General features: G+C 40.2%; 2 protein-coding genes across 2 annotated transcripts in view; one reads left to right on the forward strand and one right to left on the reverse strand.

The window, feature by feature from the left end:
* Positions 1-2,283: 2,283 nt before the first annotated feature.
* Positions 2,284-24,470, reverse strand: CAT (catalase). The gene is made up of 13 exons (XM_054201635.1): positions 24,160-24,470; positions 18,602-18,773; positions 17,470-17,580; positions 15,921-16,051; positions 14,956-15,060; positions 13,769-13,894; positions 12,306-12,497; positions 11,203-11,355; positions 9,860-9,998; positions 8,358-8,488; positions 7,624-7,731; positions 6,941-7,027; positions 2,284-4,417 (listed from the first exon to the last, which is right to left on the reverse strand). Exons 1-13 carry the CDS (start codon positions 24,223-24,225, stop codon positions 4,352-4,354), a joined length of 1,587 nt encoding a protein of 528 aa, XP_054057610.1. The 5' UTR covers positions 24,226-24,470; the 3' UTR covers positions 2,284-4,351.
* A 145-nt stretch (positions 24,471-24,615) lies between these two features.
* ABTB2 (ankyrin repeat and BTB domain containing 2) overlaps positions 24,616-26,378 on the forward strand; it is a 158,605-nt gene continuing 156,842 nt past the window's right edge. Inside the window, exon 1 of the mRNA XM_054201631.1 lies at positions 24,616-24,669. The gene's annotated coding sequence lies outside the window, so the exon portion shown is untranslated. The remainder of the gene's footprint in view (positions 24,670-26,378) is intronic.

Genomic DNA, 26,378 nt, shown 5'->3' on the forward strand with positions numbered 1-26,378 from the left:
AGCTAAGCAGGAATCTAGCAACTACTGACAGACAAATGACAAATCGGCAAAATTGCCTTTATTTCATTTACAATCAAACTAGAGCCTTAGTTCTTTCCCCAGTTCTGTCCAAAACAGCTTTATGCAACTGCTTAAGCTACATCCTCAGCGCCAGCTGAGTCAAGGCTATGCTCAAGTCCAGCGCTGCATGTCATGACCCGCATGTCACGGTCCCACAGTTGTAAACCCAAACATCAGCTCAGATTAAGCTCTGCAATATTGCCCGGGAGGAAAGGTCAAGCTTTACCACGCACCGCGTATCTTCATGTAATCTACTGTCAACGAGAGATAAGAACATGCACCGTATCACTGCATCAATCCGCTTCTGCAGCACTGGTTTGAGGCCCTAAGCCTCACAGCAAACAAAACTCAAAGCGCAGAAAGGATCATAGACTTGTTTGGGTTGGAAGGGACCTTTAAAGGCCGTCTAGTCCAATTTATTTAATGGATGCTAAAGTCATAGACACCAACACACTGCTTAGTAGACAATTTCCCTCAAAGCCTTTCACCAGATAATGCACTTCAAGAGAGGAATTCAGGGATAACTTCTTCCAACATACTTAAAGCAGTAACTATCTGATCCAAACCTACCTCACCCTTTTTCCCCTGGAATTTAGCAACTCCGTATACTCACTCATCCCCCGGCACAGCCCACTTCAACAAACATCCACCGAGATTCTGGAATCTGCTGCTGCTTTTGGCTACTCCAGTCCAAACATTTTGGAAAAGGGAAAGCAGCCAAGGAATAAAAGGGAAGGACCCATGAGAAGGAGAGGTGCTCCAGGAGAAGCTGTTGTTCCCGGAACATAAGTCTCAAATTCACCCCCAATTCCACAGTAACAGATGTGCATCTAAAATAAAACAGTAATAGGAAGATGTTGAGCAATTCTTTACGTATAACTGAAAATTGTATTGCAACAACCCGCCAAAGGAACATTTGATTTTACTTGAGCAGAACACAAAGTCAAAACACAAGTGAGGTCACGTCATGTAAACGGTCTTTTTATTCTCATGGTAAGTAGCCGTTAATGGATTTATCATCTTGTTTATTTGAAGAAACAGCATTATTGTTCTTCCGGCATTGCCTAACCCTCTCAGTGCCTTTTGAAAAAGCCAAGTTTTACTGTACAATACTTGTCATGGTCAGTTTAGCAGCACAGAACACGGGTCAGCCTTTTAAGCACTGAAATTGTGAGCTTTCAAAACAAAGGTAGCTGTAGAAAGTATGTACTACCTACCTAGCCCATTCTAGGTCTTCTCAACGTTATTGCACAAGTTTCCTCTCTCTTCTCCATTCCTTAGTGCTTGATTTTCTTCTCTGACTTGACACCAACCAAATTTCAGCCTAACATTTACTCTAAACTAGCGTAACTTACAGTAGAATTTCTTAGTGATAATCATGTATGGCTGCAGTCAGATAAAGGCCACCTGGACAAAGTTCAGAAAATAGCTGCTCCTGTTAAAGCCCTACTAAAGCCTCCACGAGTCCATGTCACAGTGCCCTTCCCAGCACACACTCAGTTGCTGCACTTGGCCACTTCTGTAAAGGTTACCTTACAACGTACAATGGGGCACACGGTTCCTTACCTGTGAAACAAAGAGTAGGGATTTAGGAACAAAGTAACTGCAATAAGAAAAGCAGAACCCAACCCTTGGGTAATGCCGCATTTCAACTTCACAGCCTCTGGTAAACTATTAAGAACCACCCCCTTCACTAAAATTTGAATGAACCGTGATGAAAAACTAGATACGCTTGTGACAATTCTGTAAATCGCCACCAAAGTTTTTGGATCAAAAATAACAAAAAGGTTCTTCAGCAGAGGCTTAAGTACAGCATCATCAACAAAAGCCCTAGTAAAGCAGGACCGCAATTTTTCCCTGTTCATACGGTGCACATGACTGTAGGCAATGCTATACCACAGACGTGAGCAGCATTCCCTTTTCTGAAGGCTTAGGAAATTAAACAGAAGGTTCCTAACAAGTAATTTCACATACCAGACCTGAGCAGAATTTAGTGTTTGGCCCCTACACAGCAATTCCAAGCATCAGCCTTGAGTCCGAGTCTATTGTTGGCAGTCAGGGCCTGTGAAGGACATGTAACTAATTTCTGAAATAGATACCAGTTACCCAGAACTTCAACAGCTTCTGCACAATTTAAAAAAAAAAAAAAATCAGATGAAGGTATGAACTTCCTAGACTAAAAAAAACTATTTGAAAGCATTTACACAGAGAACAGACAACACGTTGCCAGGAGATCTTTAATTTCAGTTTTATTTCAGAAATCAGAGAAAGACAATATAATTCATTTAGCAGACACAACCAAAATTAAAGATTAAGCCTTGGTTACTCTTTTTCCAAACTCTTTAGGATTCTGTGTTCCAGCAAGAAATATTCCCACCCATTCGTGTAGTTCCTTCAGCTCCCATCTGCCTGATCAGGTAAAAATCCAAACCGAATCCCAGAATAGAGCAGGCTATCGGTTCATATTATTTTATTGCATCTGTATCACAGCTGATTTTTCACAATAGGTTAGTAGATAAGTGAGTGGGAGAAGAAGTAGCTTTCTACAATTTAATGGAACAGACTTAGCATCTACTCTTCTTTACCATTCCACTTCTTGGAATGCTAATTCACATTTAAATGCCAAATCAGAAAGTACTCCTATTCAAAATACAACTCAGGACAGACTGAGAAATGCTCTGAATATTAAAAACTGCTATGATTTGAAGTTTGCAAAACATTTGCTTGAGTTTAGAGATAGTGGTTATCCTTTATAGTATATATAGTGGAAATCCTTTATACCATAATTCATGCTTTTTCCAAATGCAAATGAGGCAGTATCATCAGGCAACCAAGGAAAGCAAATAATTCAAACAAGGGGCAATGCAGCACAACTAGGATCTGGACTAATTACACATATACACCGATCTTTGGCAAGAGAAGAGGAAGAAGTAACAGGCAGAGCAGTTATTAAAACTTGCCAGGACTTCAGACGCATGGGGAATTGCCTGATCCTACTGAGTGCACTTCTGAAACTCTTTTGGTCTGTTAGGACTAACTTCAATGTCCAACAGACAGGACAGATTTTTATTCTAAACTCCAACAGTCACCTTGGACTCTAATTACTCCATAACTGGGTAACACTTTCTAAATTAAGAAAAATTCCTAAGTGAGATTTTGGCCTTTATAAAACAATAATCTAAGTTTTGTATAGTAAAGTATTCAGATGCTGACAAGGTGCTTTCTTAGGCGATCACTACTCATAGTCAACCAAGGTAAGTTTTATACGTATATCTAGCTACAGATACCCACATTCATTCAAACTTGCCACTTGAATTCAAGTCGAACTCTGAGAACTAGCTCTGGCTTGATCAATATAGAGCATTATTAGATTATGGCAGTAAAACAGCAGAATTTCAGGAACCACTGAGAATAGTTCTGAAAGTGCTTGAGATAGAATTTGGCCAAGATAAGAATATTCACGCATTTGGAGGTTAATTTCTCAGACACTCAGAAAATTAATATTTTTCATTTTAAATTCTTACAGATTAGAAAGAACAATTTCCTCCCCACTAAAGACCTGTAAGATGTAATCAATTTAGTTGTAAAGTGTATGTAATAAGAAAATATCCTTTCTTATCTCCCTTAGGTCAGCTATATCCCAACCTAGCATTAGTAAGCAAAGATTATCTTAAAATATATATTGGGAATAAAATTTACATATGTTGAGATTAAACTTTCTAGTTAGCTTCATTTCAGTCATAAGGAATACGACATAACCAACACTTTACTCAAACTACTACGTATCATTTTACCTTTTTATCATTTACCACATTTGGATAGCCAAAAGTGAAATTCAAAAGGAAGCGTCTACAAATGCATACAGATAACTATTTTATCAGAAATATCAAGCAACTTCAACCTCTTAACATGAACACATTTATCTGTAAGATAATCACAGTGTCATTACAGAAGTTTTATTGCATGATTAGGCAGGGAAGTTTTATAATGAAAAAAGTGAAAGTATTTTGATTAAACTTATGTTTACTTCTAGAAACAGAGACAATTTTTAATCATGAATTTCCTGAAAAACATCACGTGTTGTTAATAAGCAGCAAAGCACTAGTGTTGAAAGGCACTAGGATTGTTAGTTTGTGTTACCTAGTTTCCAATACAGATACAGGCACTTGAAAGCTTAATAAATCAAGCCTGTAAAACACTTCTATACTTGTGCGGAAGTCTGCTACACTCAACAGGTTGTCCTGCAGTTGTAAGGACGGAAAATTCATAGAGTAAATCTCTGCAGCACACTTTACAAGTTGGATCTTTCTTTGGCAGACACACGAGATGTGGACTGTGAATATGTCCTAATTACATCCTATAAATAACAAAAAAAGAAATAGTCAGAGCAAGTCCCATTGAAAGCAGAGAGGAAAGTTTTAGAAAAAAACCTAACAAACAAGTACTTGAAGCAACACTGTTATTCTACGTAGCAAGCAGGGAGCCCAGGGAAGGCTTGTGGAAATGTTTCATTACTATTACAAAGAGCGGGTAATCATTTGGTCTGAAGAACCAGCCTGAACACACTGCATGTCATGTACACTTACCTTCCAGAAGCCTCACAAAAACCCAACTGAAACAACTGTACATCGTTGGCATGACTGGATGGATAGATGAGGGGAGGGCAGTGGATGTTGTCTACCTTGACTTAAGCAAGGCGTTTGACACGGTCTCCCACAGCATCCTCATAGGGAGGCTCAGGAAGAGTGGGTTTGACGAATGGACAGTGGGGTGGATTGAGAACTGGTTGAAAGACAGAGCTCAGAGTGTCTTGATTAGGGGCACAGAGTCTAGTTGGAGGTCAGTGACGAGTGGTGTTCCCCAGGGGTCTGTGCTGGGTCCAGTCCCAGTCAATATACTCATCAATGACCTGGACGAGGGGATAGAGTGCACCCTCAGCAAGTTTGCTGATGACACAAAGTTGGGAAGGGTAGCTGACACACCAGAAGGCTGTGCCACCATACAGAGAGACCTGGCCAGGCTGGAGACTTGGGCAGAGAGGAACCTTATCAAATTCAACAAGGGCAAGTGTAGGGTGCTGCACCTGGGGAGGAATAACCCCCCGCACCAGGACAGGTTGGGGGTGACCTGCTGGAGAGCAGCTCGGTGGGAAGAGACCTGGGAGTCCTGGGGGACAACAGGATGACCATGAGATGGCAGTGTGCCCTTGTGGCCAAAAAGGCCAATGGCATCCTGGGGGGCATCAAGAAGAGTGTGGCCAGCAGGTGGAGGGAGGTCATCCTCCCCCTCTGCTCTGCCCTGGGGAGGCCTCACCTGGAGTACTGTGTCCAGTTCTGGGCTCCCCAGCTCAAGAAGGACAGGGAACTGCTGGAGAGGGGACAGCAAAGGGCTACCAAGATGCTGAGGGGACGGGAACACTTCTCTGATGAAGAAAGGCTGAGGGATTTGGGTCTCTTCAGTCTTGAAAAAAGACGGCCGAGGGGGGATCTTATCAACGCTTATAAATACTGAAAGGGGGGGGTGTCAGGAGTATGGGGCCAGGCTCTTCTCAGTGGTGCCTGGCAACAGGACAAGGGGTAACAGGCACAAACTTGACCATAGGAAGTTCTATCTCAACATGAGGAGGAACTTCTTTCCTTTGAGGGTGGCAGAGCCCTGGCACAGGCTGCCCAGAGAGGTGGGGGAGTCTCCGTCTCTGGAGACATTCAAGCCCACCTGGACGCGTTCCTGTGCCACCTGCTCTGGGTGACCCTGCTCTTGCAGGGGGTTGGAGGGGATGATCTCCAGAGGGCCCTGCCAACCCTATGGTTCTATGATTGGTTAATCAACATTTAATCAAATGTAATTAGAGAGCTGTTTCCTCATTTTGTGTTTTTACATGCACTGACTTCTGCCATTGCAGACGACACCAAGCTGAGTGGTACAGCTGACACGCTTGAGGGACGGCATGCCATCCAGAGGGACCTGGACAAGCTCAAAAACTGGGCCCATGTGAACCTCATGAGATTCAACAAGGCCAAGTGCAGGGTCCTGCACCTGGTTTGGGGCAACCCCCAGTATGAACACAGGCTGGGGGACGAAGGGATGGAGAGCCAAGAAGGACTTGGGGATACTGGTGGATGAGAAGCTCAAGAAAACCCAGCAAATGTGCACTGGCAGCCCAGCAGGCCAACCATATCCTGGGCTGCATCCCCAGCAGCGTGTCCAGCAGGGCAAGGGGGGGATTCTGCCCCTCTGCTCCCCTCTGGGGAGACACCCCCCCCCTGCAGTGCTGCCCCCAGCGCTGGAGCACCAACAGCAGAAGGACACGGAGCTGTTGGAGCGGGGCAGAGGAGGCCCCGGAGATGCTGGGAGGGCTGGAGCCCCTCTGCTGGGAGGACAAGGCTGAGAGAGCTGGGGGGGTTCAGCCTAGAGAAGAGAAGGCTCCGGGGAGACCTTCCAGCCCCTTCCAGTCCCTCAAGGGGCTCCAGGAAAGCTGGGGAGGGACTCTGGATCAGGGAGGGGAGCCATGGGACGAGGGGGAAGGGTTTTACTCTGGAAGAGGGGAGATTTAGATGAGATCTTAGGAAGAAATTCTTTGCTGTGAGGGTGGTGAGAGGTTGCCCAGAGAGGTGGTAGATACCTCATCCCTGGAAGCATTCAAGATGCAGTTGGATGGGGCTGTGAGCAATCTGATCTAGTTAAAGATGTCCCTGCTTACCTCAGGGCAGGTTGGACTAGATGACCTTTAAAGGTCCCTTCCCACCCAAACTATTCTATGGTTCTATGATTTAAATCAAATGGGAATCCAGACCAGTTTCCCATTTTTTGGGGGGTTTACAAAAGAAGCTAAGACAATTCACAGCCAGTCAAATTTCAAATACAGAAATCATTAGCTTACTTTTTTCCCACTGTCAGCATTGTATTTGTCCAGCAAAGCCTGAATACGGGCACCATAGTCAGGATGAACATCAGTGAAGTTTTTCACCTAAACAGGAAGACAGAACAGAAGAGTCAACAAATTTTTTTTTCCTCCACTTGAAACATATTCCTTAACACATTTTCAGCTCTGTGGTCTACAAGCAGTACATACCATAAGGAAGAAAAGAAGGATGAAAACTCTTTTCTAAAAGTTTAATTCTGACCAACCAGAAAGGAGCTATGAACAACATCAAACACTATGCCTGTTGTCTCACACAGACCTCTTTCTTGATGTAAGCAAAGTTCCACTGTGAAGGATAAAGATCCAATCCCTCCCCAGCCCTCACTGTTTTTTCCTGGTTTAAAGCAAAACATTACACTGGCAGTCACCTGACTTTGAAACACCAAGCTAAACACATAGTGACATCCTTGACGTGTTACTTTAATATGTTATACATTATTTATGTTATATTATGTAAGTACAAAAATATTTAAGTGTTCTGTACTGATAACTCCTGTGTAAGAAAAATCTAGAAGTTGCCTGCTCAAGAAGAATTTCTCATATTCCTTTCCACAAGCATATGGTCATTTTGACAAAGTCAGTAGACTGCAAGAAAATCTGGAATAAAGAGCAAAAGCTAAAAACCAAAACAGGCCACTTACAGCTCTCTTCTGAATGAAGAGTTGCGCATCTTTAAGATGATCAGCAATATTTTTACACAGCCTTTGACGTTCATCCTCCTTCAGCACTTTGGTATAGAATTCTCGTACCTTATGATTAGAGACAAAGTTTTATTTTGACATTTCCAAGAGCAAGTCATTCTACCCATAGCAGCCAATAATACTTACTAGACTAAGAGGATTCATTATTACTAAAAAAAAAAAAAAAAAAAAATAGTTTTCACTCTTAATAGTAAGGCAACACTTAATAAAATATTTAAGCTCAAAAGGCAACCAATTTGTGGGGGTCTTTTTGGCAAACCTGCTAACAATTCTTTCTATGTCTAGCTTTAAAAAACCCTGTTGCTTATTGAATTAAAGAAAATAAATATTGCTGTTGGGGTCCAGTTCAGGAGCTGATGATTATGACGTTACATGAATACTCTAGCCTGGTTATCTGCAGACAGCAATTGCAAGAAGACAGAAGTCACAGCCTCTAGATATCTGGGCCCAGAATATGGATGGCAAAAGTCTGTGAGAATTCATTAACTATCCTGTCAGCAAAAATTCAGTTATTCATGAAATTAAGCTGTATGGAGATTTTCCAAGCTGAACTTCATGTTAGCCCAGATGCTTCAGAGAGAAGTCACGCTTGACTGATTCTTATTAATATTCTCTCTCATCCTATAAACTCATCTTACATAATAAGCAATATAAAGCCTTTTCATACATCATACCTGAGTCACATTATCTTCATTTGCACTATTGAAGCGCTGCACATCTCCGGAAACAGACACGCGGCATTCCTTTACCATGGGCTGATCTTCCGGACCAGTAAAACTATTTGGATAATAGTTTGGGGCACCACCTGAAAGCAAACAAAAAAGCCCCACAAAAACAAACCAGTCAGACTCCAGCTCTCTCAGATTAAGTCGTAAGACAGAAAGTGTTCTTTGCCTACAAGAACCTAAAACAATTACCCAGTTATGATTCACTCTAATAAAAACAGTTGTCAGTATTTTTCTGTCAACATACAGCTCAACATCAGGAGCTGTGTCTTCAAGCCAGTACTTCACAGCACTTACTACAAACAGAATTTCAATAGCTTTTTTGGGGAAAAATTGATCTGTTTTAGATATAAGGAGGTCTGGCCGCTCTCGCAGAAACATTGCTCAGAATTTTAATAGACAAAGTTATGAAAGTTATTAAAAGTTTTAGTCCAAGGCAGCATAAAAATACGCTTTCATCTGCACATTTGAAGTATTACTAATCTTAATTATGGAGGGGCTTTATTTTAAACACATAATGTACTTACAGAACTGCATAAAAATAAACTTATTATCTCTTCTTGGACAGAAGCAGCTGTTTTCAAGTTCCCATTTTACAAATATTTCCCTCTCCTCCCTTCAAGTAAGTATTAGAATTCATAGCCCAGAGGAATACAGTGTTTTTGGCACAAGGCATAGCTTAAGCATATCCTTGTTCACTCCCAGGTGTAAAACAGTCACTACTGGGCAAACGTTGACAGAACGGAGACTGCTGAATAGAGGTGAAGTTAAAGCTTGGCATTCATACTCTTGCCTTGCACAATCTCTTGGAAATCAGACAGCAAAGCAGTTTAACAAAGTGGACTGAGTATAAGAAAGCCAGTCTTTAAATTTAGAAAAACGCGAATACAGATTTCTCAAAGACATTTAGGCCATCTCTACTATTTTTAGATTACATTTTTGCATAGAAGTAGAAACAAAGTAGTGGTAATTAACTCCTGTGAAATAATTTCTCTATCATATTTCATTTTAAATAATTAAAATTTAGAACTTTTTCAATTAAATCTCTTTAACAAGCATGTTTCTAGAAGTCTTTAAAGGAACGTAAACTAGGGACGTTACTGAATTCTTTGACCGTTGTCCTGCAAACCCCCTTTCTTTTAAAGGCCTATTTGTAAGTTATTAAACACACCTTAAGCTTCACTTGGTTTTTACACTTTTAAACAGAGTCCGCACCCCCTGCCCAAACATCCAAACAAAGTTACACAGTGATGTACGAGCTGGGGGGAGGAGTCACAAGAGACACTGAACAGTAAGAAAGAGGAAAAAGTAGCATTTCTTACAGTATAATTGTTAGTAATAGCAAGACACCCACATCTGTTTAGCAAGTATCTTACACCTCTTCTGAACAGAGGAGAGTTCTGCAATGCATGCATAGGTATCATTATATTTAAAGGTATTTCCATTACTACCTTGGTTGTCAGAAACACACATCGGCCCATCCCTCTGGTAATTGGCCACACGAGTTCTGAAGGGGCAGTTCACAGGAATTTGGAGATAGTTAGGTCCCAGCCGGTGTCTGTGAGTGTCAGGATACGAAAAGAGACGACCCTAAAACATTTAATCACAAACGTTAACTACTACTTGCTGAAAGAGATCACTTAAATGGTATATACCAATTCAAAGCACTATACATTAGTTGTAAAAGGGAGAAGACTGTTTCCTTTCCATATAATTTAAAGCACATCAGGAACATGTGTCCAGAGCAACACTCAAAACACAAACTACCTTTGCTGGAATACCAGTGAAGAATGGCAGGCTGAGTTGCATTTATGCAGCTTGGGTATTTCCTACCAATTCCAGAATGCTAAACCTATTCTCAAGCAGGAAAATGGTCACACATGTAGAGATGAAAGTGACTATCACTGTGCTAAACGTTCTTGAGGAATAATATAATGTTTTCCTACTTATTTCCAAACTTAGATTTAAAAATTTATTACATCTGAAATACGGTAGTCCCTTATTTATGTGACGAACCGTATCTGAAGCAGTTCTAGTGACATCTGGGTGCCAAGAAGACAGGCTGGTTCTGACCATGAAGTTTGTGGGAGCAAAGAGAGGCAAAACAGAACCACCACATGATGGTTCAAAAGTTTATCCAGTTAAAACTGTCAAAATACCTTCTTGTTTACATGGATATAATTTGAAACAACAACCTGGTTTTAATCTGAAAAAGCTTAATATGCCAACACCCATGACTCTGCAGACAGTATAGTCTGCTGCAGCCAGTCTTATTACGTATTTTGACCTGTAAGAAATCCAATACTGCTTCGAAAGAATAGTCTTGCAGTTTGTATCAGGGATTAGTTATACCTGTATTTTAGAGCATTTGAAGTCCACCTTATACTCATAAGAGTTTGTAATTTTAAGATATACTGTAAAAGCACAAGTAAATACGCATTGATGCTATGGTTTTATCCCATACCTTTTGCCAGACTGACAGAATTCCTCATCAGCTTTTATAGCTACTGCAGATGTCCTCTAAATTCTGTTTTCTATTCCTTTAGTTCTTTCCTATTCTTTTTATATTTAATTTTTTAATGAGCACATCAAATGGTGATGATTAAGAAAACCAAACGCTAAAATAATTCAAAAAAACCCCAACACTAAAATTAAAAAAAACAAACAAAAAATTAGTTGCTTTCCATTTGTCAGGTTTACTGTTTCTACACAAACAGGGACAGGAATGCTTTCATAAACAGCAAAGCAAACATAATGCTCTTCAGGTAAAAACCTTCTGTGCGCTGTGGTTTACCTGCAGCATTTTATCAGGGCTAGGTTCAATACCAGGCGGCATGTTGCTGGGATCATAGGCCATCTGTTCTACCTCTGCAAAGTAATTGACAGGATTCCTGTTCAAGACAAGCTTTCCCACAGGGATGAGAGGGTAGTCACCGTGCGGCCAAATCTACAAGACATGACACATACATTAAAAATCAACATTATTATAGGTTTGTGCAGCTTAAGTAATTACGAGGCAACATTTGCCTGATTTAAGTTTTGATTGAGAAAATACGTTACTGAAGAAATTTTTTTTTTTTTGCTAACAAACATTTTGAGAAATGTCTTATTTTACACAGTCTTTTGCAATCAATACAGAGTACTAATGCAGTTTATTTCATCATCCCAGCATAATCTCAGCACTTGGCTACTTAAATGAAATACCCACTGGCGCTTGAAAAACTGCTTAGGAATGCAATATCGTAGGTGGAACTGGTAGCGTGATTGTTTTCAGTTACTTCAAAATGCAACCAGCTTAACTAGCCTTTTCTTTGTCATCTTAGCGTGTATGTTCAAGTTCAAGAGTCTTCAGCCATTTGGGGAGAGCAATATTAGAGGAAAAAAAAAGTAACACAAGTTTACATTAGTATCTTTCGACAAGCCATTGCTTGGAACAGCAATTGGAAGCCTGACAAAAATCAGATTAACAGTCAGAAGCCACATTATCAACAATACTTAAAACTAGCAAGCTCAGGGTGTGACCGTATGATCCGGGATCACACTTTAGAAATGCTGTTCAGTTGTAATCTTAAGGCCTGGAATCAAGCCCTATCCATATTTCACTGAGGAAGAGTAACATCAGATCTAACATCAGTGTAATTTCATTACCAGAATTTCTGACTCATCATGACCATATAATAAAAAGCACGCTTAAAATATAGAAGGGAAGAATAACAGGACAGACTAACTTTATTGACATGGACTGGTAACTGCTAGTTACTAGCTACTCCATGGAAATTGTTACACTTTATTGTGTAAAAAAAAAAAAACAACTCAGTTATGGCATTTGCTACATTCTGATCTCATGGCCTTTCTTAAACTAGCTGAATTTGAGTTTCACAACAGCATCAGAGATACCTTAGTTAAATCAAAAGGATTGAATGGAAATTGCTCTGCTTCTTCAAACGTCATAACTTGAATGTAGAAAGACCACGATGGATAGTCCCCTTTGGCAATGGCATTGTAAAGATCGCGTATTCCATAGTCAGGATCAGTAGAAGCCAATCTTTCTGCTTCTTCAACAGAAAGATTTTTGATGCCCTGGTCAGTCTAAAAGCAATAAAAGCAATTACGACACACAGAAAGTATTACAGAAACCATTAATAAGAATGTACTTTAACAAGACTTAGAATCAAAGAATATGACTGTCCATCTTCCAGTCCCCAATAACTTGAGTTCAGAGTAACAGTACATTCAATAACAGCCATCCAGATAAAAATTACTTCTCTGATAAAAGTGAAATAAATATGTAATGCTATACCACAAAACGCAAGGTATCAACCATGAAGGTATGATCCCTGCAGCACGTCAAGTAAAGCAGTTTGCCCTCTCCCCTTTGAGGATGCAGTGCTCCTTTACCGACCCATCATCCCACCTTTTCCTACAGACCACGTGCCAACACAAAGTGCTAAAATGGTTGCAGCCCTCTGGGCTGAAAGTTCTGGATTCTATATGAATCTCAGTCTCTCACCGCTATTTGTGACATCTTTAGCGCTAACTAAAAATCTCATTTTAACAAGCTTTTGACAACTCAAAGGCTAAAACCTGCTATACAGTCCCTCCTAGTTTAACATAATGGTTTACAAAGTCTTGCTTCAGAGGTAGATGTCCAAATAGGTAAGAAGTTGTATTGTCTTTAAAACCTTGGAAGGAAGCTGGTTTCACGTGAGATATGCTAGAGACTGCTTTCTCACAGAAGTGTGGAAGTTCTGTGAGCTTTAGCTGCAGAGCTCTTGTAAGCAGAGTTTTTATATTTTGACAAACAGTTGAGTCTTAAAAATACTAGATCAATGCAGCTCGTATCCAGAAGATAAGCAGAAACAAAAACCAGATCCAGACAGAGAACTTTTACCTTTAGAAGCACCTGTTGAATCTGAACTACTGCGTAGCCATGAACATGAAACAGAAGATACACGCTGAATAAAACACATTTCCAAAGGGCTACAGATTCTTGCATCTGCACTAAATGACAGCAAGGGAGTCTGAAATGCAATAAACTGACCAAGGTGCTCGGAGCTCGCCATACAAGGAGACCAAGTTCTCCACTAACAAGAGACAACTCCTCAAAGAAGAGTTTTTTATAGCATAGTAAATACCTACTGTGTCATAGCAGGAAAACTGATGTTCATCATGCTTGTTAAAGGCACGGAAATGATATAGGAAAAACCCACACACCTTTTTGATTGAGCCTATGCACTAACAAGTCTTTTCTGAATGAAACTTGAGAAGTGACAGACCTTTTTTACTCAATCTATTTAATCTGGTTTTTATCCAATATGATATATGCTTCTAATTGAGAACTGTAAAAAGAATATCAATACCTTCACATGGAATTTGCAGTAAACTGCTCTTCCACTAGCATTAACTAGTTTAAAAGTATGTGATCCATATCCATTCATATGGCGATAGCCGTCAGGAATACCACGATCACTGAACAAGAAAGACACCTAAGAGAAGAATCAAACAATATTAATGGACTCACCAGTCCATAGATAAAGTGACCATTCAAGACAAAGTTCGTTTACTGCAGTAATCTGCATCACTGGAAGTTATCTTAATGTTATGAATTCCTTGAGGAATTCCTAGTTTAAGAGTGTTAAAGACATAAGACTGCTTTGGTTTTGCATGAATAACAACTGTGAATTAGACCTATGTGAAGTTCTACACCCACATGAAATATATGTTGAAATACAAGACATTAACCTAATGATAACGTTATGATTGTCGCTATAAGCACGGAGTAGTTATGCATGGATAATTGAAGTTACAAATATAAATCAGATTTTTTTTTCCCCTCAAGTTAAAGACAAAAAACCTGAAAACCAAAGTCCTTAACAACTAGTTTTTCAAAGTCTTCAAGCAGTAACATACCACCATGCATACACATTCAAAATGCTGCTTTTCTTTAGGTTTATGATCACAAACAATGCTTGTGATACTTCTTTTTCCAATTAGTAATTACTGGAAGGCTTCTGTATGAACCCCCTTTTTTTTTTAAAAAAAAAGTACAACTGCATTTTAAATTTTATATTAGTTTTTTTGCATAACATTCTTGGACACAAATACATTTCAGAATATTCAGAATGCACTGTGAATTCTAGTAATTTTTGGAGTTGTTCTAATGCACTACACAATACACAGCTTTAAATAAAGTTATATGCAATAGCATTACTTTCCCAGTATTTTACTGTTCTCTAACATTGCTTGCTGCTCACCAGTACCTCCAGTGCTTCAGCATTAGAAAACTTAGCAACTTCCCCTTCATCCCTATATAAAACATGATTGTGAAAACAGAAGAACCCCACCCATTTCACAGAGTCATTAAAAGAAAAAGCACTAGATACACATACTAATGGCCTTAAAAGTTATTGTAGGCCTTTCACCTTTACTGTTCCTAAAAGACGATGTAGGCTTGTAGACAAAACATGGAAGAGAGACAGTTAAAAATACATGCTGTCATAACATGATTTTCTTAATAATATAAAATAAAGTCAAAGGAGAACCTTACTTGATGCAAGGACTCAGGGCGAAGACTCCAGAAGTCCCACATCATGTCAGGATCCCTCAAATGAGTCTGAGGGTTCCTCTTTTGGCTATGGATGAAGGACGGAAACTAATTTGTCCAGAAGTGGAGGAGAGAAGAAGGAGGGGGAGAAAAAAAAAAGTTCTGTAACATCTCCAAATTGTTTGGGCTACATGGCATATACTAAGCAACTCCTGGTACAAAACAAAGACGAACAGTTTTTTCATTACCTTCAACTATGAAAGGAACAGCACACTGAAAAATGAGACAAAGATTTAACATCACTGAAAAAAAATCTTCTATTGTCATACACCTCCTGCAACCAATTTCATTACCCCAATTTTACTGGTCTCTGAAAGTGAAACATTTACAATTAGGATAAACGGGCTGTTCAAAGCTAAAGAATGCTTTCCTTTTGTGACTGATAAAGTGAGAGAAAAATCTTTTCAAATTTGTATATCTGAACTTTACTGAATATCTGACTCCTAAATGAATACAAAGATACTATGAAGTACCTTTGCAGAACTGCTCCACTCAAGGAAAGCCTCTCCACTTACAAAGTACTGTTAAACTTAAATTTAAAGTAAAAAAATTAAAAAAAAAAATCAGATTTAATAAAAAGAATTTGCAAGAAGCTTTTAAGGTGAAAAGTCTTCCCCCCTCTCCCCCCAGTGGCCTCAAAGTGAAAAAGCCATCTACAGAGTAAACCAGCAAATTTGAACACAACTAAGTGCGTGTGCTATTTGTGGCATGAAACCACATAAGTAATCAAGCATTAGTTCTTAATTTTCTTTCAAATAACACCTTTTCAAGTCAAAAATGTCTGGACCATCTAACAGACAAAAGGTGCACCAGAAGAACAGCTTTTGCTTCTCAGTGAAGCATGAACAAGACGTGAACAAGCTTCTGGACTCTTTCACAAAGTACCCTCACCTTTTGTGCTTACTCACCAACATCGCATCCCGAATGAAGAAGATAGGAGTATTATTTCCCACAAGATCCCAGTTACCCTCTTCTGTATAGAATTTCATTGCAAATCCTCGAGGGTCACGAACTGTATCAGCTGACCCAGATTCTCCAGCTTGAAGAAACACATGAACGTACAGAAGTGTTACGATAGGAAATGGATACAAACTATAAGCTTAAAAACAGAACTTAAGAATATGCCATAAAATCCTAAAAGGGTGGGGTTGATTAATTTAAGTCTTTTCTACACCAAGGAATTTTTGGCATATTTTCAACGATACTTCAGGCACTGAAAGTTTCCAAAGTGTGAACAGACACCCTCCCAAGCATTTAGGCCACAGTTATAAGAAAGAAAAAACAAGTATATCCACTTGAACCAATTAAGAGTGGAATTTGCATTACCACTAACAGAGACAACATCAGATTATAAGGCAGAATCGGGTGAAAAACACATTAATTTCTCTGCATCAAACGCCAGCGTGAAAGCTCTCATTTGGAAGGTAGCAATCTAAATAGCACGCCTAATAAAAAGGTAACTTATAGAAGAGTTGTAACCCTTTTAATTCCCCTTGTGCTTTATCCAAACCAGTCCTTTCAATGGGTAACTTTATAACAGAGCAGAAGTGCTCCAGAAGTATTCAGGAACAGCCAACACTGAACATCATGATGAAATAACAAGGACACTCTTTCTCTCATTGAAAAAGATGTGTACTACAGAACAGCTAGGAAGAAACATGTTCAAACAGAGCAGGGAAAAAAAAGGCACCGTTGCAATAACCCACTTCAGCACACAATCTACAGATCAAACTCAGCTGCACATCTTTCCCCCGTAAAACATTCCAGGACTCTTTAAGGTTTGGTGACAGGGAAAAGGCAGTAGGCCAAAACCAGCAGCTCTCCGAGCCCTGTTGGACTACTTTCTCTCCAATATTAACTTCTAGAACTGAATCCTCATTAGCACTTCTTTTCTTTTAAATACAGATAGAGTAGCAACACAAGTTTTGAAAGATCATTTTTCTATCAGACAAGATATTGATGCTAATGCATGTTTTAACTAACACCACTTAAGATTTTGCTAGTTTATGCATTCAGCTCTTTAAGAAATAAGAGTTTATTTATGGAAGATTGTTTATTCTTCTTTGCCTAGCACATACTTTGCAGCATTGATCCCCAAAACATTCCTACAGCATAAAAGGTTATAGGTATTTAACTTTCAAGCGTTAAACCACAGCATGCAAGTGTTGATACAATCCACCCAGAAACAAAGCAAACTTTCTGTCAGAAAAAAAATAGCTCAGGCTATCCTTTCTCTCACATTCCAGAGGGAAAAGGGTCTACAGAGAGCTCTGGCAGAAAGATGCAGAAGCTGCTTAAGGTCTTGCAATTTAAATTAAATTCACAAAAGAGGAACTGGTTGGCAGAAAGCACTTCAAACTACCTTAAGCACGTTTAAGTGTTCCACAATGCAAACGTTGCTATCAGTGTAACTATGGTACACATGTAAGAAGACACACAATAACTTTAAAGCCTTACCAACAGTGGAGAATCGTATAGCAATCGGAGTTCTTTTTCCAATGTGTTCAAACACTTTGGCCTTACAATACTGGGTAATATCATGCGTGACTTCAAAATAGCCAAAAGCTCCTGAAAAAGTCATTTCAAAATATCAGATCTAGATAACTTCCTTCCACTCACAGCGTATCTGTTATTCCACTATGGTCCAAACAGCTTTAAGTCAAAAGGAAACATGGAAATACACCAGTCTAAACAGAGTTTATATCTATGCACTAAAACACTATTTATTTTCACAGAATGAAATTTACTTAACAAAAACTACTATTTGCTTGGTGCTCCCTCTCCCCTCCTTAACACATTGCTAACAGTTCCCAGCAGCAATACAGACCTCATTTGTACTGTGTGGAATAACAAACAGAAGCTTTTTGGATGCTCTTCTGCCAAGATTTGCATATTTACCTCAGAGCAAGACATGTGTTTCTTTAATCCTGATAAGCGTTGCAGAATTTTTGGTCCATCTGTAAGCTGGATGAAGCAACAAAGTTCTTCCCACCCCCACAGAGGATTTTTCCCATGTACATTCACATTATAATAGAATTCAGTCCCCTATTTTCTTCTTCTAGGGCAATAGGCAACAAAAAAAAGTCAGACCTGACAGTTCTACCCTACTAAGATCAATAACAAATTTTAAAATGAGTTGTTTTTTTCATTTGTAATTTAAATATTAGACCATTATCTTGCTTTGGCAGACAGATACATCAGATGACAAAGACAAGAATCTCTATCAAATAACATGCAAACAGACATTAAAATAGAGACGGGTAAGTCTTCCCTTCCAGAGGAACAGGGTGCTATGGAGTAACAGACAGAGGAAGCAGAAATGACAGCAAATACAATAAAGATTTAAGGGCTGTAACTACATTTTGCCTCAGTTCTTTTTTTTTCCCTTAAGAGTTTTTCAGTGCTTCAAGTTTTGACATTGAGTTCTTTTAAACCAGGCCAGGCCATACCACTACTGTTGATACACAATCTACAATGCCAAATTATGGCTAACATGATGCAATTTATCTGTCACAATCTATGCATTAACTCAAAAGCTTTTTAAAATCTAATTCTACACAGAGAAAAAAACATGTGTTTTTAAACATACCTGCCCCTTTTGCATGCACAACTCTTTCAGGAATCCTCTCTCTGTCAAAATGAGCCATCTCATCAGTGAAAACAACATCTTGAACAAGAAGAGGTCCACGCGGCCCCACTGTCAGAACATTAAGCTTATCCCCTACTGGGTTCCCAGCACCAGTGGTCAAGACATCTGGTTTCTGAAAGCAATAGATAGATAATATCACACCACCAGAAATTAAAACCCTTCTATATTTAAGCCACATAATGTGCATGCCAGTTCAACCATTATGTGTCACAGAATGTATCAACAAGTATATAGCACAACAGCATGAGATTCTGAACTGCTTACAGAAAATATAGATGTCTAACTACATCAAAGTACCAGATTTGTGGCTATTTAAGAAGGGGAATTCAAGTCATGTATAATCCAAGAATGTTTTCCATGGTTCAGAAATTTTATTTGTTAAGCCTGTATATCTTGCTTCAAGAAAAATAGGGAGTGTCAGCCTTAAAACATGAGTTAAGGTTCAGTTTGCCCCCCACCTCAACAGGAGAAGATGTAAAGAGAGCACGCTACAAAAGGAGTAGCTGCTGGAAAGTAACAAGGGAGAAAGGAGAGGAGGAAGGTAAGGTCAGTACAGGGATGGAGGCATTAAGAAAGAGCTATAGTCACACAGCATAAAGACTAGCGGGAGGTACCCATGATTACCATTGGTCTGGAAGAGCTAGATGGAAAATATAATAAGTAAGAATACCTGAGGAATCATCATTCTAGACTCTTGAACCATGGAAGGGCTAAGATTAACAAAAGGCCTAAAGAATTCCTACTGTCAATACATGTTCTATCAAAAGGACAGCAAACCAGAACATTTTGTTTGTATATATTTTTTTTTTTTTACTAACATCATTATTGTCTTTAAAGAAACTGCCCAGACAGCCCTACTCATCCTTTTCCCCTTCCTTTCATACTAAGTTAACCGTTTTCATAGGCTACTTAGAGCCGCAGCATCTTGTACAGTCGGAGTGACCCCGTACCTGAAAAAAACCAGCCACTCCAAGACAACTTCAAGAAACATCTGGGGGAACTCTGTAGCACTATAATTGAGTGTACTCCCACCTTCTTAAGAAAACACCCAGTAAAAAAGGCTTTATCTGCATCAGATATGGGGTCATATATTCTCTAAGGCAACAGTCCTATTCTACTGGGTATTGCAGAAAACAGCAAGAAAGGTACATCAGCTCCAGAGACCTGATGGCTGCAGGTGTCAGTTTTTCCTGGAGCACATTTATTAATTGTTACGAGCCAGGGCAATGTTTGTAAAGGACTCAGAAGAACAAAGGAAGAAACAAGAGAAAGAGAGTTTGCAACAGGGTCACAGATTATGACCAGTTAACACTAAATCCACAGTTACATGTTGCACTAAACTGACATACACCCAATATGGGCTCTCCGTCCATACCATCCTACCCTCTTCTGCCAGCAGCATCCACACACCTGAACCACAGGAAATGCACCAGAATAAACTCACTCACCCCCTCCCAACTAGTTCTCCTTCTTTTAAAGTTCTATAAACGAAAAGAGATGGTGAAGAGAAGGAAAGAGTAACTCTCGATGAGAAGGCCTTCATTATTTTATCAGCAACTTTATGGTGTTCCAACTCCCATACTGACAATCTAAGTTTTGCTTTAAGTGCTTTAATTACTGTAAACAGGCAAAATTCCCAACTGTATCTCATGGAATAGTGTACTGAACTGGACTAGCCCCCAGGTTGTTGTTCCTCCCCCCCCCAAAAGGCAACCCACAAAGGCAGGGGAAATAGCAATTATTCAACATCTACACCCAGAGTTCTGGATGAGGCAGAGTACGCAGGGAGAGTTATATACACTCAGGCACATGAATAACCACATGAAAGACATCCGACAGGATAACTGCATCTCCAATGTGTTCTTACTAATATGCAACACACTACTCTAGCTGGCTTGAATTCCCAAAATATCTAGGTTCTTTATTCTTCATTCGCCACTTCATTAGCATAAAGCTATAAGCATAAATTCAACTCCTTAAGTATGATGAAATCCTAACCTATACTGAAATCTGTACAAACATTTAAAAAAAGACAATATATATATCCCGTTACACACAGGAACAAGATGTTCAGAAACTTAGAGGAAAGTTACCACTTTAGCTTTATTTAAAGTATTTTTAAGTCAAAGGAACATCTGTTTAAATCAAAACATTATCTATACTTTGTCAACAGAAATACACAAGAGCAGAAACTGTTCTCAGTATTCTTTCCACTGCTTACATAGCACATGCTTCCTACCTTACATTTCGCTCAGTTTTAAATAAGCCAAAGAAGATTATTTCGCTGCTCACCTTGAGAAATCGCCCAGTCAGACCGCACGGGAACCTCTCCCATCCTGAGTCAGTCTAAGAGTTCAACTTCTTAAAATTACATCCTAACATCCCATATAATTTAGCACCCTTAAATATGTATGCGGTATTATGTTTTTAGCTATCGTCTTAAACTAGAAGTTGTTTAAATTGCCATTACAAATGAACTTTTTGAATTAGGATTTAATTTCATACCTTAAAGTAGGTAGAAGGGCACTACCATATTCAAGGGACATTAAGAGAAAGCTCATTCATCCATTCCATGATTCAGCCTAGTAAGCGCAAAATATTCTACTTCAAGATATTCACCTAGCGTAAATTAATGCAATTATATTATCAACTCATTATCCTGACATATTTTCTGTACTGAGGTATGAAAGCTACAAACCCATCTTGAAACCCATTCTAAGCCTCTGCTTTGAAGAGCCCTTTCTTAGAACACAGTAGAGTCTGCAGATGATGAGAATATAAAATGCTCACACATCACATTTTTGACTGAACATTTTGATCAATAATTTTTTTTTCAGAGTTTGCTTAGGGAGATCTACTTCATTTTTTTTTTTTTCAATCCAGCTTCTAGCACTGCCAGTATTTTTATCTTCATTAGTTTTGCTGATTAAAAGTTTCAAGTTTCTCACAGCTAAACCCCAATGTACTGGTTTTCCTAATGATAAATTCATTGGGGTTTTTTGTATTGATCTGTCATATTCATTTAAGACAGGCAAGCTCACTGTAATGAAGAAAAAGAACAGATCCTACCAATGGAATCCTAAGCTTCTGCATTTTCCTCTCCAACCTTCTTGTATTATCATTTGTTACAGACATTTCCGTCCTTCTCACATGTTCTACGTATACACAGAGACTTCCACTTCATCCCCGTTCTAAGGCAGCCTGTGACACTGTTATACAAAAATCCTGTGTATAACTTCAGCATCGTTTATCAATCTGACTACTGTAATTCTAAGAAGAGCAAACCTGGGGACTGTATCCTGGTAACTTTTTTTTTTTTTTTTTTAAAAATGAGACATAGCTCTTAAGACCCCTCTAGTCCATATAGTGACCTTTTAAAGTCACTAATACTTATGTCATCTTGAAGAAGTGACCAAGTTTCACTCAGCCCATTGAGAAAAACAAAAGTTTTGTTGAGTTAGAGCCCTGTTAATTCTGGAGTTCTTCATAAATTCTGAGAATCCCAGTGGGTTTAAGCATGCAGTGGTAGGACTATAATACATACACCTACACCTATGACCTTCTCCTCTACAAAGTCCTTGAGAACACTTGGTAAAAGACAGAAGAAAAAAAAAAAAGAGGAAAAAGAAAAAAGTGAAAGCTTAGTCTGAAGAAGACTTTTTGAGTCGTTTTGATTCACCTATGCATTTATAATACCTTCCATGTAATTACCTCAAGGGTAGAAGAAAACCTTGCATATTATTTGTAAACTACGCACACAACAAAGAATAAAGGTTTCTAGAGGTAATACAGCCCTTCTCAAACCAACAAGTTATTCTGTTGTCTGAAAACCACTTTTATAATGCTAATATTTAAGACTACTAGTAGTAGTAGCTAAAACCGCATGTTTTTGAAACTAAACCTATAAAAAAAAATTTTAAGAACTTTGTGGTTGTACAGTCCCTTTTGTGTAGGCAGACTTTCTGAAAGGTTTTTGTTGTAATGTTCACATTAGAAGTACAAACATTTATTTTATTTTTTTTTTAAATGGTAGAATATATTCACTTTAATTTCAAGATATTATGCAGGGCACACAAAACAAGTTCCATCAGTGTGAAGGGACAGAAAAACCCCACAGTTTTAAGAAGAATTCTCACACTACTTTTGGACTTGCGTTTGTTTGATGCCTATGTTTTCATATGGTTGGGAGCTGCATACAGTCAAAACCTTAAAAGATAAGAACTTTCCAATCTGTATGCGTATTTCATTACAGCACTAACCCGCCATGACAGAAAGAAGGGAAACAAAGCCAGGAGAATTTTAGTCACAGCTGTTGTAAACACCGTACATCAAAGCACATACTTGCAGGCATTACCGATACTTTGCACTTTATACAAGCCACTTTAAAATTCTAATAAGTCCTCCCTACTTTCTATCTTAAGGTCTCATGACTCCTTATGCAACACAGACTTTGCATTGCCGCCCAATCTTCAAATTAACCTTGGCTTGGATCAAGTACTGCTTTGTTTCAGAAAAGCCAAGATCCATATAAAAATTATTACTCACAGTACAAAAAGAAATTATTATGAAACACGCTAGGATATGATGAAGTCACAATTCATCACTGGAAGGTAGCTTTCATACAACACCTTTTAAAGCCAAGGGGAAAAAAAAATAAAGTCAAGATGATTTAACATCTACAAACAGTGGGAACTGAGGCATCCACTCGTGTCTCGTAAGGTGTCTGCTTCATATAACCAGCTGAAAAAGTATTTAATGTCAAATACACATTTCTGTCAAAAAATACACAGTAGAAACTGCCACAGGGATTTGAAGAAGGATGGAAATCGACTCTCGTAGCATTTATATGTTTACCCAACTATTCTGGGGTATATCCTACACCTTCAGAAGATGGAGTGATTACACGTTCTTACGATTTCAGTCAACCACTTGCCCCAAACCACTTCAACCTGGTAAAGAAGCCTCCACACATTGCCGAATGTGCCTTAGCTTCTGTTTTATTCCTTCATTACATTTTCACTGGGCTCTACCCATGAGGTTGCAGAATTGAAAATGTAAGCATCCGATTTGAGATGGGGGGAAAAAAATAAATAAAATAATATCTCTGCCCAAGGAGCTGCCTGTTAGGGCGCAGAGAGGCCCCACTCCTGCCTAACAGGGGAGGCTGTGACCAGGCCGTGCCCTTGTCCCTTGTCCCTCGGGCCCAGCTGGCAGCCACCGGCCCCTTCGTGCTCCAGTTTGCCCGGGCACGGCCCCAAGCCGAGCTCCGCAGTACGGGTCGGGGGCGCCCGGCCCTTCGGACAACGCGGGCACCCTCCGGCACCGGGGCTCACCCGCTCCCCTCAGGCCCCTAATGTGGGGACGACAACGACAAACAACCGTCCGCCCCCCCCCCCCCCGCAGCCGCGCGGACCGTTACCGGCCCAGCGGCGAGCTGGGTGCCGAGGGTCGCAGCCCCTCAGGCCTCACCGTCCGCCCCGCGAAGCCCCGGCGGGTACCTGCGAGCCCCGCTGGCTCCGCCAGTGCTTCAGCTGGTCCGAGGCGTCGTCCCGGCTGTCAGCCATTTTGCAAGCTCAAGCGACCCCCCCCCCCCCGGCCTTCCCTCCTTTAAGGCAGGAAGGGCGGTGCGAAGAGAAACAAGCACTGGGGCTACCCGGTGGGGCTGTGCTCGCTACCAGCGAGGAGGCAGCACCAGAGAGGTCACCCCGCGGGGACCCACCGCCACCGGAGCCGCAACCGCCGCCGCACCCTGCAGCACCAGCAGGTAGCGGGAGCTCCCGCACCTACAGCTTCTACCCCAGCACTGCGCCCGCCCACCGCTACCTCTTCGGCCAATCGCGCTGCGCCCAGCGGGCAGCGCGAGCTGTGAATGGCTGAGGGGAACGTCAATCAGGCACTGTAAAAGGGGGTGGTGGCGGCAGCCGCCCGCCGCCTCAGCCTGTGGGGCGGCGGCAGCAGCGGGGTTGCATTGTTACTCGAGTTTGAGTAATTAGCTGAGTTGGAGGTGTGTAAGTAGCTTAATTTTTTGGTGTGCATTTTCAGATTTGAGACCTCGGAACTTTCTAAAGCTGCTGGCTGGGGGAGAGGTTATTCAGTGGCATAGGAAATGACATGACAAGGGCAGGGTGAAAACTGCAATTGTTTAGGGAGTTCCAGAGGCAGGGTTTGTTTCAGCAGGGGGGACAAATGTTTTAAATTACGCAATCAAAGTGATGAAGGGTATGGCTAAAAGTTCGCTCTTGTATCTGTACCTCAAATGAGGCACAGGTGATACATTAACTGGTCATGGTTCACGTGCCCCCATTTGTAAACAGTTTTTCTTTGGAGGCCTGAATTTGTTACCTTAAAAAAAAACCCAGTTCTGAATTAACAAGGGTTATACTTACAAATGATGAGGTAGATACAGCTGTCCCTTTGGGGAACTGTAGTTCAGCTCCTGAAAGTGCTGTCTTTGTGTGCTGAGTTTGCTGCACCACAGCCCTTAGGCCTATCCCTTGTCGGGGGACAGTCACAACACTGAGGGAGGTCCCCTGGCTTTGTGCCTAAAGAATGCACTGCAGGCGATAAAAGTGGTTAACAGGTGATTATTTTTCCTATTTCTGAGGCAAAACCTTTTGGCAACACGAATAATCCGTCTTAAACTGTAAGGTTACGTGACATTGGGCACTTCGAAGATAGCTGAATATCTCTAGCTTACATTCTGTGGACGTGCGCTTCATGGCGTGTACTTCTGTATGGGGCTTCTGGACCCAGACAGGTGGATAAGACTACCTGTACATGCTAGAAAACTGAAATATGTATACCTTTCCCCTTATTAGCTCTTCCCTAATGGCAATGATTTGGGGTAATCATAGCAGACAGGAGACCTGTCTAAACAAACAGAAATTACCCAAATGTGTTTCGCAGGAGTACTGGTTTATAAAAGCAACTAAGCCAGCAAGTTTTGTGTGTGTGTGTTGGTACATTCCCTCCCATCGTGCTTGATAAGAATCCCAGTATGGTTCTTCACAGAATTCATATTACAACAATGAAGCAGAGCATCTCTGTTTACCCATAGCCTGTCAGAAAGAAACGAAATGGGGAAAATGCTTATCTGCAAGATTACGTCTACGTTTTATTCTCTTGACAGATACAAAGAATAGTCTAGCTCATTATTTCAATTGGAGAATTGCTTTATCTAGTATGTGTTATTACGTATTATAGGGCTAAGACTCCCAAATTCAGGTCTGTGCTACATAGGGAATATCACCAATGGTACTCTTTTTCCTCAGTGGTAAGAACAGCAAACTCCCTTCTCTCTGCTTCCACCTTATTTGGGACATTTCTTTTATGTCTCCTGGTCTCATAATATTTTCTTTCTCAACATGATAGCCAACATGATAACCATAAAATGGATCAGCTGTGTTTCTAATACTTTTATACAAAATGCACATCATCAGACTACGCCTACTTCTGCATCTTCTGTGCAACCACTGATTGCTTCCATGTACCAGACTTCTGCTGCACTCAGAAAAATCCTTGGTAAAGCTAAACAAGAGTAAATCCACAAAGATCTAAGCAGTCTTTGTACCGAGCAAGAAACCCTCTATAGTATCAGCCAAAGAAAAAAGTATCCAAGCTTCACAACAAGATCTTAACCCAAAGAAAACTTGGTTTTCAGATGCTAGCTCCCATTCTGCAAACTAAATTTGTGGGCCTCACCATCAGCTGTTTCTGA

Source organism: Rissa tridactyla, chromosome 4, assembly GCF_028500815.1.
Source record: "Rissa tridactyla isolate bRisTri1 chromosome 4, bRisTri1.patW.cur.20221130, whole genome shotgun sequence".
Lineage (NCBI taxonomy): Eukaryota > Metazoa > Chordata > Aves > Charadriiformes > Laridae > Rissa > Rissa tridactyla.